Below are 20,549 nucleotides of genomic sequence, written 5' to 3'. Positions count from 1 at the left end.
AGGACAATAAATGAAGTGGTTAACACGTTTGTATGTAAACAGAAGGTCGGCAGCGGGAAATCAATGCGGCAAAAAAAAAAAAAAAAAAAAAAAATGATCAAAGGTAATAAATTCGAATGATGGTATTCGAGAATAATTTAAAGCTGCGATAAATAAAGCCAAGGGTCTTGAATCCATACCTACCTATATATTAACAATGAGCCAGAAACGATAGCAAACTAGAAAAATACATTTCTGAGTCACGTATGGTATCAACGGGTAACAAGATGTATTGTAGATAGTAACAAGGATAGTTAAATACCTTAAGCTTGCGGCTGGAACGGGTTACATGATACCTTTGTTAAGTTAAAACTAATTTCATTACGCGAGCACCAGGAAGACAGGCTATTTAATTCCTCTTGTAACAGAAGTGCATCGCTCACAATCGTAACTGATTAAGATGATTTCTGATACATCGTTAGTGTAAAGTATAAATAAATAAAAGTAAAGGACCCAAGTGAGAAACCTGTGGGACGTCTGAGAGCACAGTAATCTCTTTAGGAAGATGGTTATTGTAACAATATTTGTTACAATACAACAATTGTTACTTAACAGTCCGAATTCTGTTAGTCAAATAGTTGGAGAGCCGAGGAGAAAAATACCGTAGAAACTAGAGGCGAAGAGATTGGGAAGAAAAGTAGGATGATCGACAATGTCGGAGTCTTTATGAAGTTCGATGTAAATTGCATCAACCCGCAGGTCACTTTCTAAACAATTAATCTTATTTGAAGTAGCTATAAGGGCACGAACAAAGAAATAAATTTGTTCATTAAAAATCACACAATTTAATCATAAAATAAATACATCTCTTATTTGTTACTATTAGTCTGTATTGTACAAATTTACTTATTCTATATATTGAATATGTTTCCTCTTCGTATTGTTCAATCGACGTCTCTGGAATCGCTTTTTTTCTTTTATAAACAGATAATAAAGAACGCTTGTGTATACATTCTTATTAGAAATTGGTTGTAAACGGATATACGTGTCGGCCGGTAACTATCACAGTAACTCTTAAGGGAAAAGATATCAAATTATAAACAAATTGGCAATGTGTGCCAACACTCGCATTCTAATGTTCTCAATCTATAGCTCGCGCTTGTTGCAGAAGTCAGAAGATGGTCGCAGATGGTACAGAATACTTAATAACTAAAACAAGCTAACCATGTTCGAAAAAGCAGGTAATCGCAACCGAAGTACGATACCATGCAATTTCAACTGTTCGTTCGACTGTTGATCACAAAGTTTCTAATGCCAAAATAGCGCTTCTTTACCAAGATACATTTTTCTCGAAAGATCTACAAAATTTAGACAAAACAACATTCGTTGAATACATTTGAAAACAACCACAAAAAAAAAAAAAAAACGATCCGATTTGTCGATTGCTCGCGAGCAATACTTAGTTCTGAGATTGATTTGCATTCGCGATAGAACACATAGTTCTAATGACACGGGAACTCCACGAGCGGTATTTTACCGTCCGCTAACGCTGCAGTCGTCTGCTTCTGTTGTTCTTTGTAGCAAAACAAGGAAAGATCACAGCGTTTTCACGCGGTAAAATGTCGCTCGTATCACTCGTGTGCCGCCGAGTGACTAAGATCTACAACGAATCATGGAGAAAATAGAACATAGAAGTTAATTAGTTAGACGAATTGAGCAATAAGAACGTTGCTGAATCGCAACGAAGTCCATAACGTTCGTTACGACTAGATCGGCGCTGCCGATTTCACATCATGAGCTACACACCGTGATACGCGTACGAGATATACTCCCGAAAATAAAATATACAGTCTCGTTTATGCTTATGGATCATCTGCGTCGATCGTTTTTTGATCTGCTAACTTTGTACGAAAAGTATTATCAGCGGCCGACGTACTCGGGATACACAAAATCAGTATCGCGATACTGTATCTCTTCATAATCCATTGTGTTAACGCTTCCATTGGTATACATGGTATATTTACTATGTCTCATACGATACACGTATCGCCGTGTGAAACCGGTCTTAGTTTCGCTGCCATGTTGCTGACGCTCCAGATACAAAGTAACCTTCGTTCCGAATTTACGAAGTTCCACGACAGACGATAAGAGCTTAGAAAGAAAAATTTGGCAATTTCTCGTAACTCTAGCTTGATGACAGTTAGATGTGACCGAGTATCGCCGTTATTCTGTCTCATACATTCTCCGATACGCATCATGCATATTGATCGTTCACATAGAATCATACAAATCGTAGAATCACACAATCTACACGCGCGACACAGAATACACACAGGAAGCGAGCTAGTGTTCGTAATATATTCAAACGCACCCTTATCCGCGCAGAAGATAACAGGTGAGTTACTTGGTGAATCCGAAAAATTAGATATCGAAAATCGAACGTTTTCAATCACCTTTTTATATTCTTTGACGAGATATTCTCGATATTGTACGACGATAAAATCTGCCCGCTTATGTTATACCGATGGATTCGTCGAATACAAATTCATATAATGCGATTCAGACTGATGGCTAGCATTTTATTTTTGGAAACCGCGGTTGTCGATAAACACGCGGTTTCTGAGGCCACTGTCCGAGATGTAACCGGTTGCCATTTTGTATTCGTTCGCGTATATTTTACCGTTTTCGTCGTTCTGCTGTTTCTTCTCGTTCTGGCTCTCCGTTTCCTTCTTCGTTAACGCGTTGGGCGATTTCCTCTTCCCGTATGACTGGTTGTAGAAGTTGCGGAACAGGAAGTAAAACATCACGCCATGCAGCCCGATCCACCAAACAAACACCTTCGGATAGTTGCAGTCGATAAAGAGAAGTTGGAAAGCGTGGAGTACCACTAGGATGAATTGGACCATCTGTAGCACAGTCAGGTACTTCTTCCACCAGAGATACGGCTGTATCTTCGGTCCGAGAGCAGCCAAAAAGTAGTATGAGTACATCACAATATGCACAAATGTGTTCAGCATGCCAAAGAACGAGCCATGACCGCCTATAAATTAAAGTCAATCGTGTTACGATTATCTCCTAATGAAGTTTCGAATTTTAACGACGTTGAAAAGCTTCTAAGTTGTTAAACTAATAAGTATTACGTCTATCTTTGACCTGCAAGTTATACAGGGCTAAGAACCAACTGATTATTGATACAGCTTTCCCATTTGTATGGCAGGTATCGAATCGAAGCTGTTGCACGTTACGTATTACGGGGAATGAACGGTAGGAGATAGTGAAAGTTTTATTTTTCGATCCCGTGTTATTCGTTAATAATATTACGAAAAATATAGAAGATCTTTAGAAATCCATAAGGGAAGTCTCATGTCTAATTTTAAGCCGATTAATTTTTTAAATTCAGGTCTTGCGTTTCGACCTTTTAAAATTTAACAGGCATTTTACTTTAACCCTTTGACAATGTAATAAACTGGCGACGAATTCACTACGAACAATTTAGAAAAGTAATTACACTGAAGATATTTTCTGAGTTTCTGGTATCAGATACAACGATATATACAGGGTGGTTGGTAACTGGTGGTACAAGCGGAAAGGGGGTGATACTACGCGAAAAAAGAAGTCGAAAATATGGAATAAAAATTTTTCGTTTGAGGTTTTGTTTGCGAGAAAATCGACTTTGAATTTTCGCTCGGTACGCGTGCACTTTATCACGTCTCGTTATAACGGATCTCACTGTAGATTTTTAAAAAAATTAAAAAAAAAAGAAAAAAATTTTTATTCTATATTTTCGACTTCTTTTTTCGCGTAGAATCACTCCCTTTCCGCTTGTACCATCAGTTACCAACCACCCTGTATAGCATAATTTCAACCTTTTGTAAAAAATACGTCTCTCTCAAACCGCTACGGGGTTAAAGCTTCTCTGTTCCAAGTTCAGTTTAAAATCACAGATTACATATTTACCACGTGCTGATATCTAAGAAAATCACTATCTTAGACGGAATGTTTCACGATCAATTATCGTGGTTGAATAAGTGTTTATAACAGGCAAGACGCGATGAGACTCTACTGCCGTGCAAAATCTGTTATGATGTAATGGTGGTTGTTCGATTACATTTATTTATGTATATGCGTGCAAAGTAGGAGAATACTTACCAGGAGTGAATTTGACACCAAACCAAACCGATATTGGCATGCACCCATGATGGATCACGTGCAATATTGAAATATGATTGTTCTTTTTTCTCAATACAAACAATATAGTGTCAAAGAATTCGGTGAATTTTGAGAAGTAGTACCACCAGCAGCCATGTGCCATTCGTATTGCCAGCGGGTTGTCCGAATAGTCTACTGGTTGACAACGGAACGAATAGTGACCTCCCCATCCAGATACTAAGGACTGTACCGAATAAACGATGCATTACAACGAATTTTGAAAAACTTGTTTGTTTTCCATGACATTTTTGAAATAATTTAGCTATAAAGATAGGTATTTCTTAACCGATTCACATACCTCGTGAAACAACCACGTGGATAATATCACTTGGAACAGATTATAGAATAGCATGACCTTCCTGAGATTGAAAGGTTTGCGATTTTCCATGAGCTTAGGACCTAGGACCTTGACAAAGTAGGCGTAAAATAGGCAGATGAAAATGGTCGGGAATGGACTGCTCATCATAGGCCAATTATTGACCCTTGGGTCGCTCTTGTTGTCCATTAGGTCTCGGTAGCCATCGTATATCGCTCTTACGAGTTGTGCCATCTGAAAATCACGTTTTCATATAATATAAATGGAAATTATAAATAGAAATTCACGTTTTTACTGTTTGTGTATCCTTGCCAATGATGCGAAACGATTTTGTTCATCACGAAAAACATAACTCAATGGTTCAACGAATCGATCAGAGGTATGATTGGAACCACTTCTACACAATTTTTATCGAATGGTGCGTTCGACGAGATCGACTTGCGTTTCGAACAAGCAAACTGATCACGATTTGCGATTCGACGATCGTCTAACGCAGACGGCGGTTTCAGAATCTATGGATCGATGTTGACAGCGTGACTAAAAGTTAGAGCCGACTTGTGCTTTCACTGTTGTAAGATTTCCTCGAATGTACTACACCCGCGAAAACAGGAACGCGAACGACGTTGGAACAGCGCGGCGCCAGGAATTCTTTGTTGAAAACACGATCAACGAAATCACATCTCGTCACGCGAAAGGCAAACGCAACGCACGTTTATCTCGAGGCACGCGTGAAACATTTTGTTATGCGTCGCACGTGATAGCGCTCATTGTGAAAAAGCCATTCTTTAATAAGGTTAAACCACGTGTTAACAGGTTATTGTTTGTTCTCCAACGATTCCAAACATTTTATAGAGTAATGTTATCGATGTAAGGAAGAAGCTGTGTAAGTTGTTTGAATTTCTTTCTTCAGACTAATTCTAACAAACTCGAATCCATTTTATTTTATAATTTTAACGCGTTGAAATTAAAATAAGTCTCACAAGAATCTAAGCAGATTAGATTTTAAATATCGTGTCTTTTTCCTTGTGTTCAATAATATTTCAATATTTTAATATTCTTAACATCCTCGTGCCTATTCATCCAACCATTCTATAAATCCTATTGGAGTACCGGATTCCTGTTCCCAATCGAATTGGTCCTTGACAAATAGATGTTGTTTCTAGTTCCGTGCATACTTTAAACTGGTAATGCTGATTATAAATTTATCGTATTTTGCGAATTTTTGAGAGTTAACGAATGTTAGGTCTAAAAGGTCTTCATATCTGATGATTTAGATGAAATTGGGAATACCACTTTTTGATGTAGCGACTATAAACTTGTTTTCTTTATGATTTTCTTTTTAATTAAATGAACCAATTCGGACGACTGAATTCGTAATATCTTGTAATCTATGATCGTTTGTCGATTTTATTTTATCTTGTATCTTATGTCAGCGAAAATAACTTTCCTCCTAATTCCATTATTCTACCCTAGAATCATGCGTCATTAGTTTCTCTAATACCATTACGGCTTCAATGTGCCCGTAGTTACACTCGTTTTCTTTCGAAGAATCTCGATCTTTTATGTCACGCCTAGACCAAACAAGGACAATCTTTCTGCGTACTATATCCTCGTTTACCCAGTCGATGTCAACGAGCTAAAATCGATTCGTTCGAAAGCGAAATGCCAATTATCACAGAGAAACAAAGCCAGGTATGAGAAAACGTACTTTTCAGTTCAGTGATTCGACACAGCATAGTAAATATTTTCAAATTCGTGTATAAGGTTCATCATTGTCGCAGAGCTCATTATCAAACAATTTTTCATCCATTTAAATTGCAATTCGTAGACTGCAGATGTTCATGCATTTATGGAGAATCGAAAGGTGCAAAAGTACACATAACGCGTATCACGTGGAATACTACTTAAGTAACCAAAGTATAACGATCATCGAATTTAGTGGATGAAACATATTTTTGTTTAAGTTTCATTTCTTTAGCTATATGTATTTAGAAAAATTAAAATTTTGCATAAACATCCGCAGTCTAGCGATAACCACTAGCGATCGCGAAAGCTTATTTTTGGCCGGTTCAATCTCCGAACGGTTGTTTGAACCAATTCTCATAATTGTTTTCTTTAATTCGTCTTTTCTAGCGAATTACTCGCAACACCGACGAAAAGTCGCGTGGCCGACTTTCAACGCAGTGGCTTGCGAAATTTAGAAAACTACGAGCAAATCGGGTTCCTCGGAGAACGTTTGTCTGTCGAAAAACGGTACGAAAGACACGCTTGTCCCAGCGTTGATTTCGCAATCCGATCTGCACTGCCGTTTGAGTAGGGTCAGAAAGAGAAGTGACCTCATCGAACACTACAACGCCCACTCACGATCCAAGTACTCTACTATTTCCGCCACGGAAATATTCCAACCTACTGTCCGATTCTAGTCGTTGAATCTAGTCGTTCTGTCTGCTCTTCACTAACCCATCCCTATGAACGTTTATTCGCTCGGAATTGATACTTTTCGGTCATATCTAGATTTATCGACGATTTAATATCTCTATGATTAAATGGAGATATCACGTTCAGTTGAATTACAATATTTCCGATTGGTGATAATAACACTTGGCAGTAGTATAGTTTCGTGGTTTGGTGCGTTAAAAGCAGTGCGTTGAAAGCAGTGCATTCGTTTGTCTATTTTCTACGTTAATAACTATTTTCTACGTTGCGCAAAATGCTTCATAAATCTACATAAAGTAAATACTAAACAGGCGAGCCGATGCAAATATTTTTATTATTGTTTGCTGGATGTTGGATATTTTGATTAATGTTAAGTCAATGCATCAGTGTTCTTTGAAGATCAAACAATTTCTTGGCACATCAGAAGTAGCGTATATGACTACAATATGTACAAATAGTTATCAGTAACTGCGAGGTGGACTGGTATTAGGAAGTAAATCGTAAAAGTGACTATAAAGTGACACCAGTGCGATCAAAGTTTAACGAAGAAGATCAAATTTTCCATAGAAAAATATCCACAGAGGCTCAAGGACGATTATAATTACCTCCTGTTCTTTCTTACTCATCAATGTCTTTTCTCGCTCTTACTTTACTATATTTGTTTACTTTTCTGATCCTCTTGTTGTTCTTGAACTTCTATATGCCCATCGCATTCTTCTTTCAATAAACAAAAGATCTTATAATATTTTAACAAGAACATTAGCATTGAACTTGAAACAAAAATTCACGTCTGTTATCAATGACTCCGTTGTATTTTCTTCAAATTTGTTGTTAATCTAATTCGTTATTTTCTTTTACGGCTAGATGCATGAAATACGAGTGGCATTAGAAATATTTGATTTCAATCGCAGTCGCTATATCGTGATAATTACTAACTTCATTACACGTACGATTAATGTCGATAAAATACGAAGAACAAGAGGAAATTCTGTCCAATAAATAACCTATGAATCGCGGTTTGATAGTGTATGGGAAAGTGATTGAGGCAGTAAGTTCGTCTTAAGTCGAGGTTTTCCGTGCAACCAGTACTTTTTTATTTCTTTTTTTTCCAAGAAACGTGTAACGCACACGCAATTCAAATCAGCCAGGATCCTGAGCAGGTCATTATATATCGAAGACGCATTAAGAAACAGATTTGCAATGTAAAGTCTAGAATGTGGAGGTCTGACGAATGTGGTGTTGCGCGTTGCAATTGAAATCACTATTCCCTTGACAATTCCCGCTTGTTAAGCACTGTTTGCTGCCGAGTCAGGTGCATCCTTCGCTCTTTATTTTAAGCCTTAAGCCTTAAGCGAAGAAAGTAACGAATGCAATGCCTTTGTTATGAGACAACGATAGCGTTCCAGCGCGTGCAATTACCACGATTACCCGCCAAATTCAGCGATCGACCGATCTATTGTCTGCGAGAGAGTTAAGAAAACATTAAATCTCTTTTTATCTTGATTAGCTGTTCAGTTAAAGAAACATGTTGTTTTGGGAAGATGAGGATGCTAAGTGGAAATAATTATGACCTCTTGTGCGAGCATTAAGTCTGTATGCAAACGGACGAAGTTTCACAGTAGATTTTAAACAAATTCTATTCGTCTTCTGGCAGCTTACTTTCGCGGAAACACTGAAAATATCATCGTAACGGTCTTAGCCAGTTGCAATACAGCTTGTTCGAGAATAAAATCGATCGACGAATATTTGAAAATCACGGTAAAAGCTTCTTGAAAGAGCTACTTGAACAAGGACTATTATCGAGCGGGTAGAATCGATTGATCGATTCCGTGAATCCGATCGGTTCGAAAGAAATTCCGTGAAATTCATAATTAAATAGTATGTTTTATAGAATGGAGGCTGGTCGCTCAGAGCTGAGATAATTTTATTAAATCACATGGATGATTAAAATATTGCGAAAATGTAACGCCGATTATAATTTAAAGGTTTCATTGAAGTAAGTGGGGATCACCATAATTTGTCGTTACATCTAATTCCTAGTTGAATTACAAAGTTAATGGCGACACTTAGCGGTAATTAGAATTTCCGTAATCTTAACATAATTGTCCTTCGTAATGAACGCCTTTGCGTGGACTGTCACTTGGATTGATGATTTTCACACGTTACACACTGATGTCCTTTTTATATTCTAAGATTACTAAAATTTTTAAGTTATGATTTATGAGATGTTAATTTCCTTTACTGCATATGACTAAAAGCACATATCTTGTTATATAAAAATTTCATATCATTTTTCGCCCGCTAGATCGCGATGAACAAAGCAAAATAAGATCGTTTATGGCAGTGACGAGCCCTGTCTAAATTTGATTTAGCTGTTCTCGCGTAAACGATCCCATGTAAACGCAGCAATTTCTTCTGTAAACCTCGTCTGGCCCAGTTCCGTCATGAAACGTTACAAATTACCCGATGAGGGACATGTCTTTAGCGAAATATTTTGATCGTAAAACAAACGAAATATTCAACAATGACAATAAAATATATTCACACGTCTGCAACCGAAATCTTCTACCTACCGTGATTTGATAACGACCTGGCCCGATCTAGGAGGCAGCTAAATAAGAAAAAAAAAAACAACACCAATGTTTATCGTCTTCTTTCCGTGAACTAGATCGCGTCAAAATTATATCGAACCCAAAGTCTTACAAGATGCGAGTGCACAATTACGTTAAAATGTAATATAACTCGATTCTCCAGGAGAGAACCTTCGTGTTTGACTACGTTCGAAGAAACTGAAGTTCCACGATGAAAACGGTGTTTTATATCGGCACATCCGTGTGTGCACGTTGGTTACCGTATGTGGGGTAGAACACCGATCCCACCAACTTCTGTGGAAGTCGACGCTTTTCTGCTGCTTGTAGATGGTTCTCGACTGTTCAAGGGTCGTATAACCAGGGTGCACGTGTGTCTTGCAGGCTATGTGTTCGAACCATGAGCGATCTGTCCTGTTTGGGGAATGTGACAGTGGTTTACGACAATTGTACAATGGTTCACTCGTTTCCGAGGATTTACGCGCATTGTTTGCCTTTGCACGAGCAGATTTAGTAGGACGTCTACCAGACTGAAACTACTAGGATTTTGATTGGACGTTCCACGTGAACGACCTTATTAAAGATTCACCACATGAATGTTTATATTCGTCATGTGTTTTAGTTGCTTTTGTGATACCTGTTTATCTACGCTACGTGTTCATCGTCTGTAACTGTTCGGGTTCGGGTCAAGTTAAGATTCGCTGCAATCAGGGTTGATATCAAAGCAATACGTACCAGTTATACCGTACAGCTCGACATCACGAATGTTAAAATGTCGAAACCGCTTTTATTTTTTCCTTATTTTTCTGCTTGTGCCGCTTAGTATTCTTCAGGTAGTCGAACGATGAATACTTAATGTGTAGTGTAACCAGTGAGACGCCGTGATCGGCTAAATTCTCAATATCGGGACGGTATCTTTTTTTCTTCATTACTACCTTACTACTATGTATTCTCTCAAATAACGCTTAAGCAAAACTGATTACGCAGTCGTACACAATATAAGTCTTCTCTGGACAAAGTCCTAACTTGAATTTTTGGTATTCGTTGTTTATGACGCAGTTTTCAGTGCGAGCCGCATCGAAGCTGGGTACATCGTGGTCGTATCAACACAATGAAATATTTATACTACGCAATTAGTTAAGTAGTACTGTTTTTCGCTTTATGTTAATGATCGATTTATCGATATAATAATATGTATGGACGCTCAAGTCTCCTATAATACGTTATTCCGAAAATATGATTTCGATATAACACGGTGCAAAAGTTGCAATACGGTTCCATATAGCACTAATAAACTTGGACAAACTTCATACAGCACGAGTGTTTCCATCACGTTGTTTTTGTTTAACACGGCTTCAATGTGCTTAGCACGGAACGAATTAACTGTGTTCTAGGAGGATTGACTGTACTCATTTGCATCATCATGTTATTTGGATTGTTGAATGCTACCTATCATTGTGCACGACCGAGACGATAGTCTATTCATATTAGATGAATCGAAAACGAAACATTTGTTTATATTATAATTAAATGATTAATTAATTAACCGACTATAAAACTGGACGTAGCTGATTTTAAGGTATTCCGATGACAGTTCGATTTTTCGAAATTCAATATCTGAGAATAATCGTTATTGCCTACAGCAAAATAACGGTGAAATATTAACGAAACGTCGAAAGTACTTTTGGAAGACAATGCTCTTACGGAATTTCATATTAAATAATAAAATTTGAACAGTTGGAGTCTGGGAAATTAAAGAAATATAATACCTTAAGATGGTCGTATTCCAGAGAAAAATCCACCTCGCAGTTAAGTTAATAAACTATAAATAAAAGTATAATCAATTGTCAAGATACCTGTTTATTCTTAATTAATCTAACTTTTCTATTCCATAGAAAGTAAATTGATGCTAATGAATGGTATCTTACGTGAAGCTTTTTGCTTTGCATTTCTATGTCAAATCAGAATGCTTTATTTAATAATTGTTAAACTTCTTTTTATGCTACCTAAATTACTTTTTCGAATGTGACAGTGGAATAATTATTTTTAATATGGAAGAATAATATTTTGAAATATGAAAAAATTTTAGACTTATGAAATATGAAGAAATTTCAGACAGAAAAGTAAATGATTTAAAAATGGGGAAAAGAGTTTCAAACCTGATACACTTTTTGTTTTGTGAAATGAAACGATCTTTACCCTGAGAACTTTATATTTTTTTCATGTGTCGTGTGCAATTTCGAGCGTTAGGTTTTCAATAAGATTTAAAAAATTATCACCTTTTATTCGCTCGGTTATTTTACATAAATGAACTACAATCGCTTATTTTCTTCATTGGCTCCAAAATCTTTTTCGCCTTTTTTTTATTTTCATTTCACAATTCTTTATTTATTGATTCTACCGATGTCTCCAATATAATAAATAATACATCGTGTACCACATACGAAGTCAAATTATTTATTGATCGGGGCATGTCTGTCCACTTTTTACACTGAACAGAGTTTTTATGACACAGGTATAATTATTTCGACGTAGAAATGTCAATGAGGTAAACTAGTTAGATGAATTTCTTCTTATATTAGTTACGTCTTTGCGTGTTACTTGAATCTTCCAAAGGTCATGTTCAGTCAATCGAGAATTTTCATTCGATTCACTGTGCCGGAAATATAAATTAGCATAGAGAACTATATCACTGTTAGTATACAGAAATGTTTACATAAATACATTTACATAGTATGTACTACAGGCGTCATCGTACAGTTTAAATGATTAATCAGACATAGTAGCCTTGCGTGATGTTACAGGTCAAGACGCAGGAAACAGCCAAGGTTTCAGAACTCGTCTTAATAGTGTGGAAATTTTTACTGTCTTTTTCCGCCATTGTCGACTTTCTGTTAAGCATCAATGACCTGTTACGGTTTAACCATGCCATACTCCATGCTGCTAAACATATACGAGTAATTTAACATTACGATTATATTGGTAAAAAGTAAATTCCCTTTGTATGTTAAACTATATTTTACTTATTACGCTAGGTCGATGAATTTGTATTCTCTCAGAATTTGTATATTCCCGGTCAAATAATATAACAAGTGTTGGACGGTGAGCGTAGTCGGCTCGACTAAAAATGATCTGCAAGGTGGACCACTTTTAACCTTGAAAACCTGCGGTTTTGCCCGGTGCGATGGCCTCTCTTACGCTAGGAGAGGAATAAAGCTTAGGGATTCGAACTTTATAACACGAATTTTGTTCTCGTAGCGATATTTCTACAACTATTTTCACTTTTGTTTTGCAACTATATTAAAACGACCTGTAAAGAACGTAGCTGTGATTTCGGACGATTGCATAAAATATATAAGTGACGGGTACGAATGGAATCCATTTAAAATTTATTTCGATCCTCTAGAGTATCTTTTTGTATCTTCCGCAATCTTCCGTAAATACATTTGACGTTTTGAGAGGATAAAAAATATTCCTTTGGTCTTTTTCTATCAAAATTTTTGTTCTCGCTTGATATTCACATAAGACACATCTTTTTAAATATTACATAAGAAATGAAATACATATTGTATTGACAAGGGAAACGAATTTATTTATTTCTGTACACATATTTTACCATATGTTGTATCAAATCGTATGCGATATTATTTATTCTATTATCAGTCACGATGCGTGGCCAATAATAATTGGTATTCGATAGGCGTGCAACACACCCGCATCCATGGAACTCGCGATCGAGCACTATTAGTTCCTTCTACATGTGATTTGGCGTCATATGCGAATCGATTTATGCAGCTGGGTGGTCTCTCGTAGTTGATAAAGAAAAGACTCAAAGACGTTCTTGATAAAAGAGAGACAGACATCGAACAAGTTTTTCCTATACTTTTATATCAATATCTTAAATTAATACATTTTCCTATGATTTAATTCAGCCTCGTGTCGAAAGAAAATGTGAAATACAGGAAAATTTAAGAAGGATGTTATATTCCACCGTTACACCTTGTTGTACGATATTTCATTTATACGATGTAAACAGCGAGAATTACGACATTAGCAAGTTCTCTGATTAAGCATATAATAAGCACGAATTACTTATATTAATAAAAAATGCATTAATCATATCTTTCCCAGATTGGAAATATCGAAGCTTCTTTGCGTTATTCTTCGATTAAATAATTATTATGTTTGTTTTATTTATTTTGAACAAAGAAAAATATCCGGTGTTACAATCGAATTGCATTATCTTTGTAAAGAGAATGCATTCTGTGAACTGTTGAAACCGATATTTCCATCGTCAGAACGTGCTATTCGACTATTTTATTGCACCTGTTCGAGTAAGAATCGGTCTTTTCTAGCTTCATAGTTGCTTTATGTTGCTGTCAGGTAGAATGTTCAAGCAATGCTTCAAATAATCGAGTAGCACGGCGGATTGGTCGGTTCATAAGAGAAAAACAAAGGCATTTTTCTTAATTGTACGATTACGGGAATCACGAGCGCAGGATATTTACATGAGTAATTCTAACCCCTTTGATTGCTTCTTTTTTACGTTGTTTTTTCCTATTTGACTTAGAACTTTGAAATCGTTTAGACAAAGAATTAGTCGCATAGTTTGGCCTGACTTCACGGTATAACGTTTCTTCATCATAATGAGAAAAACTACCTGTACGATGATTGTATTACGTAGATTGTTCGTAGAAAAATAGATAATTTTTCAGAATGGCTTGGGAAATTTGTAATATCTTGCACTATATCTATATTGGCAAATAAGATATGTATATATATATATATATCTTATATATATATATATATATATAATCCAGTATATTTTCGTTGTATAAATCGAAAATTTATACATCGGATCAGCGAATAACAATTTTCATACTATTACACAGGGGGTAGCAAATGATCCTCTAAATATTTCAATTTCATTTGCCTTGTGTTGACGTTTTCAAAACAATGAGACGTGAAAACCGTTCGACAGAACATGTTTAAAATATATAAATAAAAATTCACGACTTGGACGTGTAAAATTGAAGGCAAATGTCTGTAGAAAGGCGTAGATATTTCCGACAATATCAAGTAGGAAATGAATTAAAATTATGTACCTATTGTTTGAAAAATTAATTATTAAATATACAGAATGTGCAATATACATTGACGTTACTTAAGAATATGTAAGTTTATTTAAATGAAGTATATTTAAAAATACGTACATACATAAGATCGGAGCTGATAATTAAATCTAAACACGCGTGACCGGTCAAACTTTGCAATATTTTTAGCAGCAATTCCCGCCTTGTTATCCTGATAAATATCACACGTTTTCGAGTGAAAAGTTATTTACACTTCTTCGACTAACGAAGTACCAAAAGGAAAAAGGTGATCGGCAATCCATAAAAATTTATTTCGATTATGCAAAACAAACATCAGGAACTAAAGAAGACGCGATACAATGACGACGCATTTCGTAAAAGATCCCGCGATTTTCCCGCGTATTCGACGAAAGTAAAATCATTTACGTCATTATTAATTCCTATCGTGAAAATGTATATTTTTTTCCATGTTTTTCTTACCGCGTTTTGATGCCGAAAATTAGTATGTTAGCACTCTATAGTCTTTAGAAAAAAATTTTTATGAAACCATTGACATCCCGTTAAATTTTTTCAAATAAAATTGTTAATAAAGTTATGCTAAAGCTATATAAAATATTGTTGCGTTTCTGTATCTCGTTATTTCTATAAATTCTTTATTAGAATGCCGTTATTTCCGTACAATGTACTGTTAACTGTCAAGTTAGTTAGGCTAGTAATCGAGAATATACCTCCAAACCTTTTTGCGTGAAGGTCACTCCACGTTCAAAGTTGGCGGAACGATCATGATATGTTCGACATTTGAGTTCTCGTCAATAGTAGAGTACTTCACGGACCCCGGAATCGTCGATGTCCTTGTATCATGAAATTCGACTTTCTCACTTAACAGCATGTTTAAAAACACACCTGTCATTATTACACAAAAGTACAGGTCTTGTATGTACACGGTGTTAATATTGAATGAACGAATCTTGTTTCATATTTTACTGTTTAGAAATGTTTAGTCACCATGATTATTAACTTTATTGTGTTTAGTAGTAAGTGTTTATTAGTATTGTGTATCGTTCTTTACATAATTTACGAATTTGCATTTAAATCTCCGTCAATTACAATACAATTCATAGAAGTTTGCATTTCTCCAACTTATTCTACTAACCTCGGACCTTAGCATCATGAAATATTAAAAGTGTTATTATTCATTTCATGGATTAATGAATAAAATTGACTTGTAGAAAATTCACTAAAAGTCTTGAAAGTAGGTATTACGCACATTGCCAGCGTGGAATCTGAACTAAGACTATTGCGATCGAGGCTAACAATTACGCATGTTATAATTAGGAATATTTTATATGTAATAGTTATATTATCTGCTACGTAAACGATAAATAATATTATTGAATTTTTCATATTTTTCAGATAAAACTAGTGCATACAAATACATATTAATTTATGGTAGAAATATGGCGGAAGCGGAAAGAGGGGATTCTACGCGAAAAAAGAAGTCGAAAATATAGAATAAACATTTTTTTCTTTTTTTTTTAAATTTTTTTAAAAATCTACAGTGAGATCCGTTATAACGAGACGTGATAAAATGCACGCGTACCGAGCGAAAATTCAAAGTCGATTTTCTCGAAAACAAAGCCTCAAACGAAAAATTTTTATTCTATATTTTCGACTTCTTTTTTCGCGTAGAATCACCCCCTTTCCGCTTGTACCACCACTTACCAACCACCCTGTATATTAACTTTGTATATCCTAATGATCTATTGTAAACAATAAACAATAAACAATAATGTGCCCCTACAAACCATGCTGCTCTATTTCAAATTATCAAAAATCTATTCATACAACACATACTTTAGAAGTTATCGGAGATGCGCACAATGCGTGAACTCTCCTGTATGTACAAATAAAGATAGCTATGATTTTAACCAATGCGGAATGTTCTAAATGTCCTATACATATGTGGAATACTATTGCATATGAAAATAATTCTCGGATATTCTGTCCTATGTAATTACACATTCAATCACAGTTTTCGCAGGCTATTTTATTTTGAACGCTTGTTAAAAGTTGTCTGGTTATTTAGACGCGTTCATTCAAGCATTTTTTTCATCCGATGATTTTTTTGAATAAACAAAATGTACTTGCGAATATGCACAGTCTGATCTCATCGATTACCGTATTTTACTTGCTGATTATATTGGTTGTTTCGATATAAGGAACACGAAGCGTAAAATTCCATAATCATTCATTCATTTTGATTCTATATTCATGAATCTCTAGAATTTTTCTCTGTATCATCGTCAAGAAAAAAGTGCCATTTTAATTTATTTTGATAGATAACTTATGCTTCTTTCTTTTACGATAACATCCATCGCAATGAATAGTAAAATTATAATACATCTTAGAAAAACTTATACCGATTAGTCTGTAAATATTTTCAACAAAATATTTATTCGTTGAAGAGCGTAGTTCTTTCTACTGCAGGTAGCAGATGATTAAACGATTTCACCTGTTTTACCGCCGTATTTTAGGGAACATATTAAGTACGCACTATATATGTGTAGTATTATACTTCTATGTATTGACACACGTATCAGTCTCACACGACAGTTTTGCGATAGACTGTCGATTATCCAAGGTTAGATACGTGAAATTTAATCATTGATAGTTTCTCGATAATTATTTTGTCAACTAATTTTTGGACAGTAGAAACACCGTACATTATATGATCTTCCAAAAATTGATAACTGTTTTGTTTGATGTGTTCTTCAATTTGAATCGTTCAGAACATATAAAATGAATCCCATAAAGTTTTTGAACTGTGATACTGAATATTGTATCCATTATTTAGATAATATGACCTTTAGTACAGACAAGCAATATCCCACTAATTTTAAACGACAAATATGGTATGCAAACATCAGAACGAGAGAAAAAATATTTGAGGATGAATAATTGAGTCTTTGTCGTACAAAGGAAGTTTAAGCGTGTAATATCTACATGTATGCGCATATGTACTATATATGTACCATATAATGTACCTCTTAGAGGTACATTAGAGCTACGAATCGTAGCCTTAAATGGAATTTTGGCAAGTGTATTATATATCGTATTATATACCGACACACGACCAAATCGACAAGAATGTTCTGGATTTGAATAATATAAGATTAAGCTATTATTAATAAATTAAATTTATTCGTTCCCACGGAGTTGTACAAATCATATCCGCTTGATGACAAGTTACTCTTGTTTAACAATATGAATAAACTTTCCTTGCATTATATTTTTTAACTCATATACCTGATAAATTTAAATCTGTATTTAGCTAGTAGAAGTAATTGATCGTTATAAGAGGAAAAATGAATGATTAGTGATTGGTTTTATTATATGTTTCCCGAAGCATTTTATTCTTCTTTTGATAATAATTTATGGTCTCATTAATCCTTCTCTTCATTCAGTTAATAGCTTTTTATTTTCGCGTAGTCGTTACTTCATCGTTATTCTTCCTATTCATATTTTTCTCTTTCGTGTGTTGTAATGTAGATGTACGCACATAAGTTACAAAAATGGAGACTACATTATTATTTATGTGTTTATCAAATTGTATCTGTGTACTGATATGTTCAGGGTGTTCCATTTTACTCTTTCTACGCAATCATCTTCCAAAGTATTCGTTATCGTAAAAAATGTTTGAAGTAAAATTTATTGTGTTTCGAGAGACATTCACAAATCTTGTCTAGGTAGACATATTTTCGAGATTTCAAAGATGAGCCATGTTTTTTAAAGTGGAACTAACAATTTTTGGAAAACATTTGATGCTTTTTTTAATTCTCTACAAATAGATTTAAGTTACTTCAGTCCAAAATTACTAGTTTATAAGATATTTTAACTTTAATATAAAACTTATTATATGAAAGACAAGGGAAAACAACTTAAAAACAAGTCTTATCTTTTATACAGTCAATCTAATGAAATTAATATTGAAACATCTTTTAAACCATTTTTCGTTAAAGCATTTTCAAATGCAAGTATCTTAGTACTTTTTTGTAGAAAATTAAAAATTACGTCAAGTGGTATGTAAAAAAATGTATTGTTTGATTTAGAAAAACGAAGATCACATTGAGATTTTGAAAACGCCACCACCTAGACAAATCTGGTTGTCATCATACGACGTTCCATTTGAAATAGAACAAGTTTTATTTGAAACATCTTTTATAATAACGAATACTTTGGGAGACAATTGTATGGAAAGGTTAAAATGGAATATTCTATACGTTTGTAAGCGTTTGTTTCTGTTGGTTACCATGAGCTGCACGTTTTTTGAGAATGAAGCTTACCAATCATAAAAATGTAGCTTTAGAGAGAACCTTATGGAAGCTATATTGTGATCGTTGTCAGGTTAAGTTTTGTATCAGTTTTATGTGGTAGTATCATTAAATAATGGTTAAGTTAACACCAGATTTAATTCAACAATCCATGCAATATATTAATCCTGTGAAGGATCGAGAATTAGATCTCAGAGGCTAGTAAATAAATTATATTGGTAAAATATAACCTAAAAATTTTCGTTAATTCTGTATTTCTTAGTTATTTAAGTCTCTGTTATTGCAGGATATAAAATACCTACAATCGAAAACTTGGGCGCAACTCTGGTTAGTGTTCTAGTCAATAGTGATTCTTATTTTTTGGTATATCTATAATGTATTTTCGTGTGTATTTTTATTCATCTCAATTTGTATTTATATTGACTTTGGTTTAAAATTTACATTCAAGAACAAATTTTTGAAATATTGACAATTTCTATAATATTTAAAAATATTAATTCTATTAATATTTTAATAGAATTAATATCTATTAAAATAAATCACAGGTTTAGAATTTAATAATATTTTTATAGGATCAATTTGATACCATTGACTTTTCTGATAATGATATAAGGAAATTAGATGGGTTTCCTCTGTTAAAAAGAATAAAAACTCTCTTTTTCAATAATAATCGTATTGTCAGAATAGGAGAAGGATTGGAACATTGTATTCCAAATTTGGAAACTCTTATGTTAACTGGAAATATGATACAAGAACTTGGTGATTTGGAACCACTAACGCAATTAAAAAATTTAACAAACCTCTGTTTACTTCAAAATCCAGTGTCTGCGAAGCCTCAGTATAGACAATACGTTGTATACAGATTCCCACAGTTGAGACTTTTGGACTTCAGGAAAATTAAGATGAAAGAGCGTGAAGCTGCAGTTACATACTTTAGGAGTAAAAGAGGAAAAGAAATGGTTCGTGAAATAGCAAAGAAAGTAAAAACACAAACATCTGGCATACCTACGGACAAGCCACTCACAACTCCAGAAGAACGTAACAAAATTAGGGAAGCTATTACAAATACTTCTTCCCTTGAAGAAGTCCAGCGCCTTAGCAAATTGCTTCAAGCTGGACATGTGCCTAGTGAAGAAAGATTACAAACTGGTATGTAATTAAAAGAATGTACTCTATTCCTTTTATGTTTCTGATTATGAGAAAAAATTCTGCATTGATTGTTCTAGGAAATACGATACCTGAAGCAATGGAAGAAGAAGATGATTAAGTCATATTGTACATTATTTTCAGATCTAAACCAAACAAGAAAAGCTTTTTTTATTACAGTAAGTACATGACTGTATACCATACATGGAACTAGAAACAGTTTGTTAAGCTAATAAGAATGTATGTGCTACACACAAATGCATTATCATTTAAAGATGTACAAATAAAATTATACATACCTTAATTGGCTTGAAGCGACTTTATAAACGTATATCTTATAATACTAAACATTTTCGAAACTATTTGTAATGTCCATATATGTATTTATTTCAGTGATCTTTCAATAAACAAGTTGCCCAGAAAGATACTTTTTTGTATAAATTTGTTCCTC

The 20,549-nt window shown here is 34.5% G+C and overlaps 2 protein-coding genes across 3 annotated transcripts; one reads left to right on the top strand and one right to left on the bottom strand.

The window, feature by feature from the left end:
• Positions 1–800: 800 nt before the first annotated feature.
• On the bottom strand, positions 801–9,747 carry LOC117159198 (very long chain fatty acid elongase AAEL008004). Its single transcript, XM_076622332.1, has 4 exons — positions 9,514–9,747; positions 4,487–4,738; positions 4,129–4,372; positions 801–3,019 (listed from the first exon to the last, which is right to left on the bottom strand). The coding sequence occupies exons 2-4, from the start codon at positions 4,736–4,738 to the stop codon at positions 2,559–2,561; spliced, it is 957 nt and encodes a 318-aa protein (XP_076478447.1). The 5' UTR covers positions 9,514–9,747; the 3' UTR covers positions 801–2,558.
• Positions 9,748–18,809: 9,062 nt separating this feature from the next.
• U2A (small nuclear ribonucleoprotein polypeptide A'-like U2A) lies at positions 18,810–20,525 on the top strand. Of its 2 annotated transcripts, XR_013059424.1 has the most exons (5): positions 18,810–19,149; positions 19,239–19,279; positions 19,525–20,101; positions 20,179–20,277; positions 20,492–20,525. XR_013059424.1 is itself a non-coding variant. In XM_033338769.2 (4 exons), the coding sequence occupies exons 1-4, from the start codon at positions 19,068–19,070 to the stop codon at positions 20,217–20,219; spliced, it is 741 nt and encodes a 246-aa protein (XP_033194660.1). In that variant the 5' UTR covers positions 18,811–19,067; the 3' UTR covers positions 20,220–20,525. The 2 variants fall into 2 exon arrangements, 1 of the variants encoding a protein (XP_033194660.1); XM_033338769.2 differs by having other exon boundaries at positions 18,811–19,149; positions 20,179–20,525.
• The last annotated feature ends 24 nt before the right edge of the window (positions 20,526–20,549 follow it).

This window comes from Bombus vancouverensis, chromosome 10, assembly GCF_051014615.1.
Source record: "Bombus vancouverensis nearcticus chromosome 10, iyBomVanc1_principal, whole genome shotgun sequence".
In the NCBI taxonomy this organism is placed as follows: Eukaryota; Metazoa; Arthropoda; class Insecta; order Hymenoptera; family Apidae; genus Bombus; species Bombus vancouverensis.
This window is presented reverse-complemented; position numbering and strand designations above follow the sequence as displayed.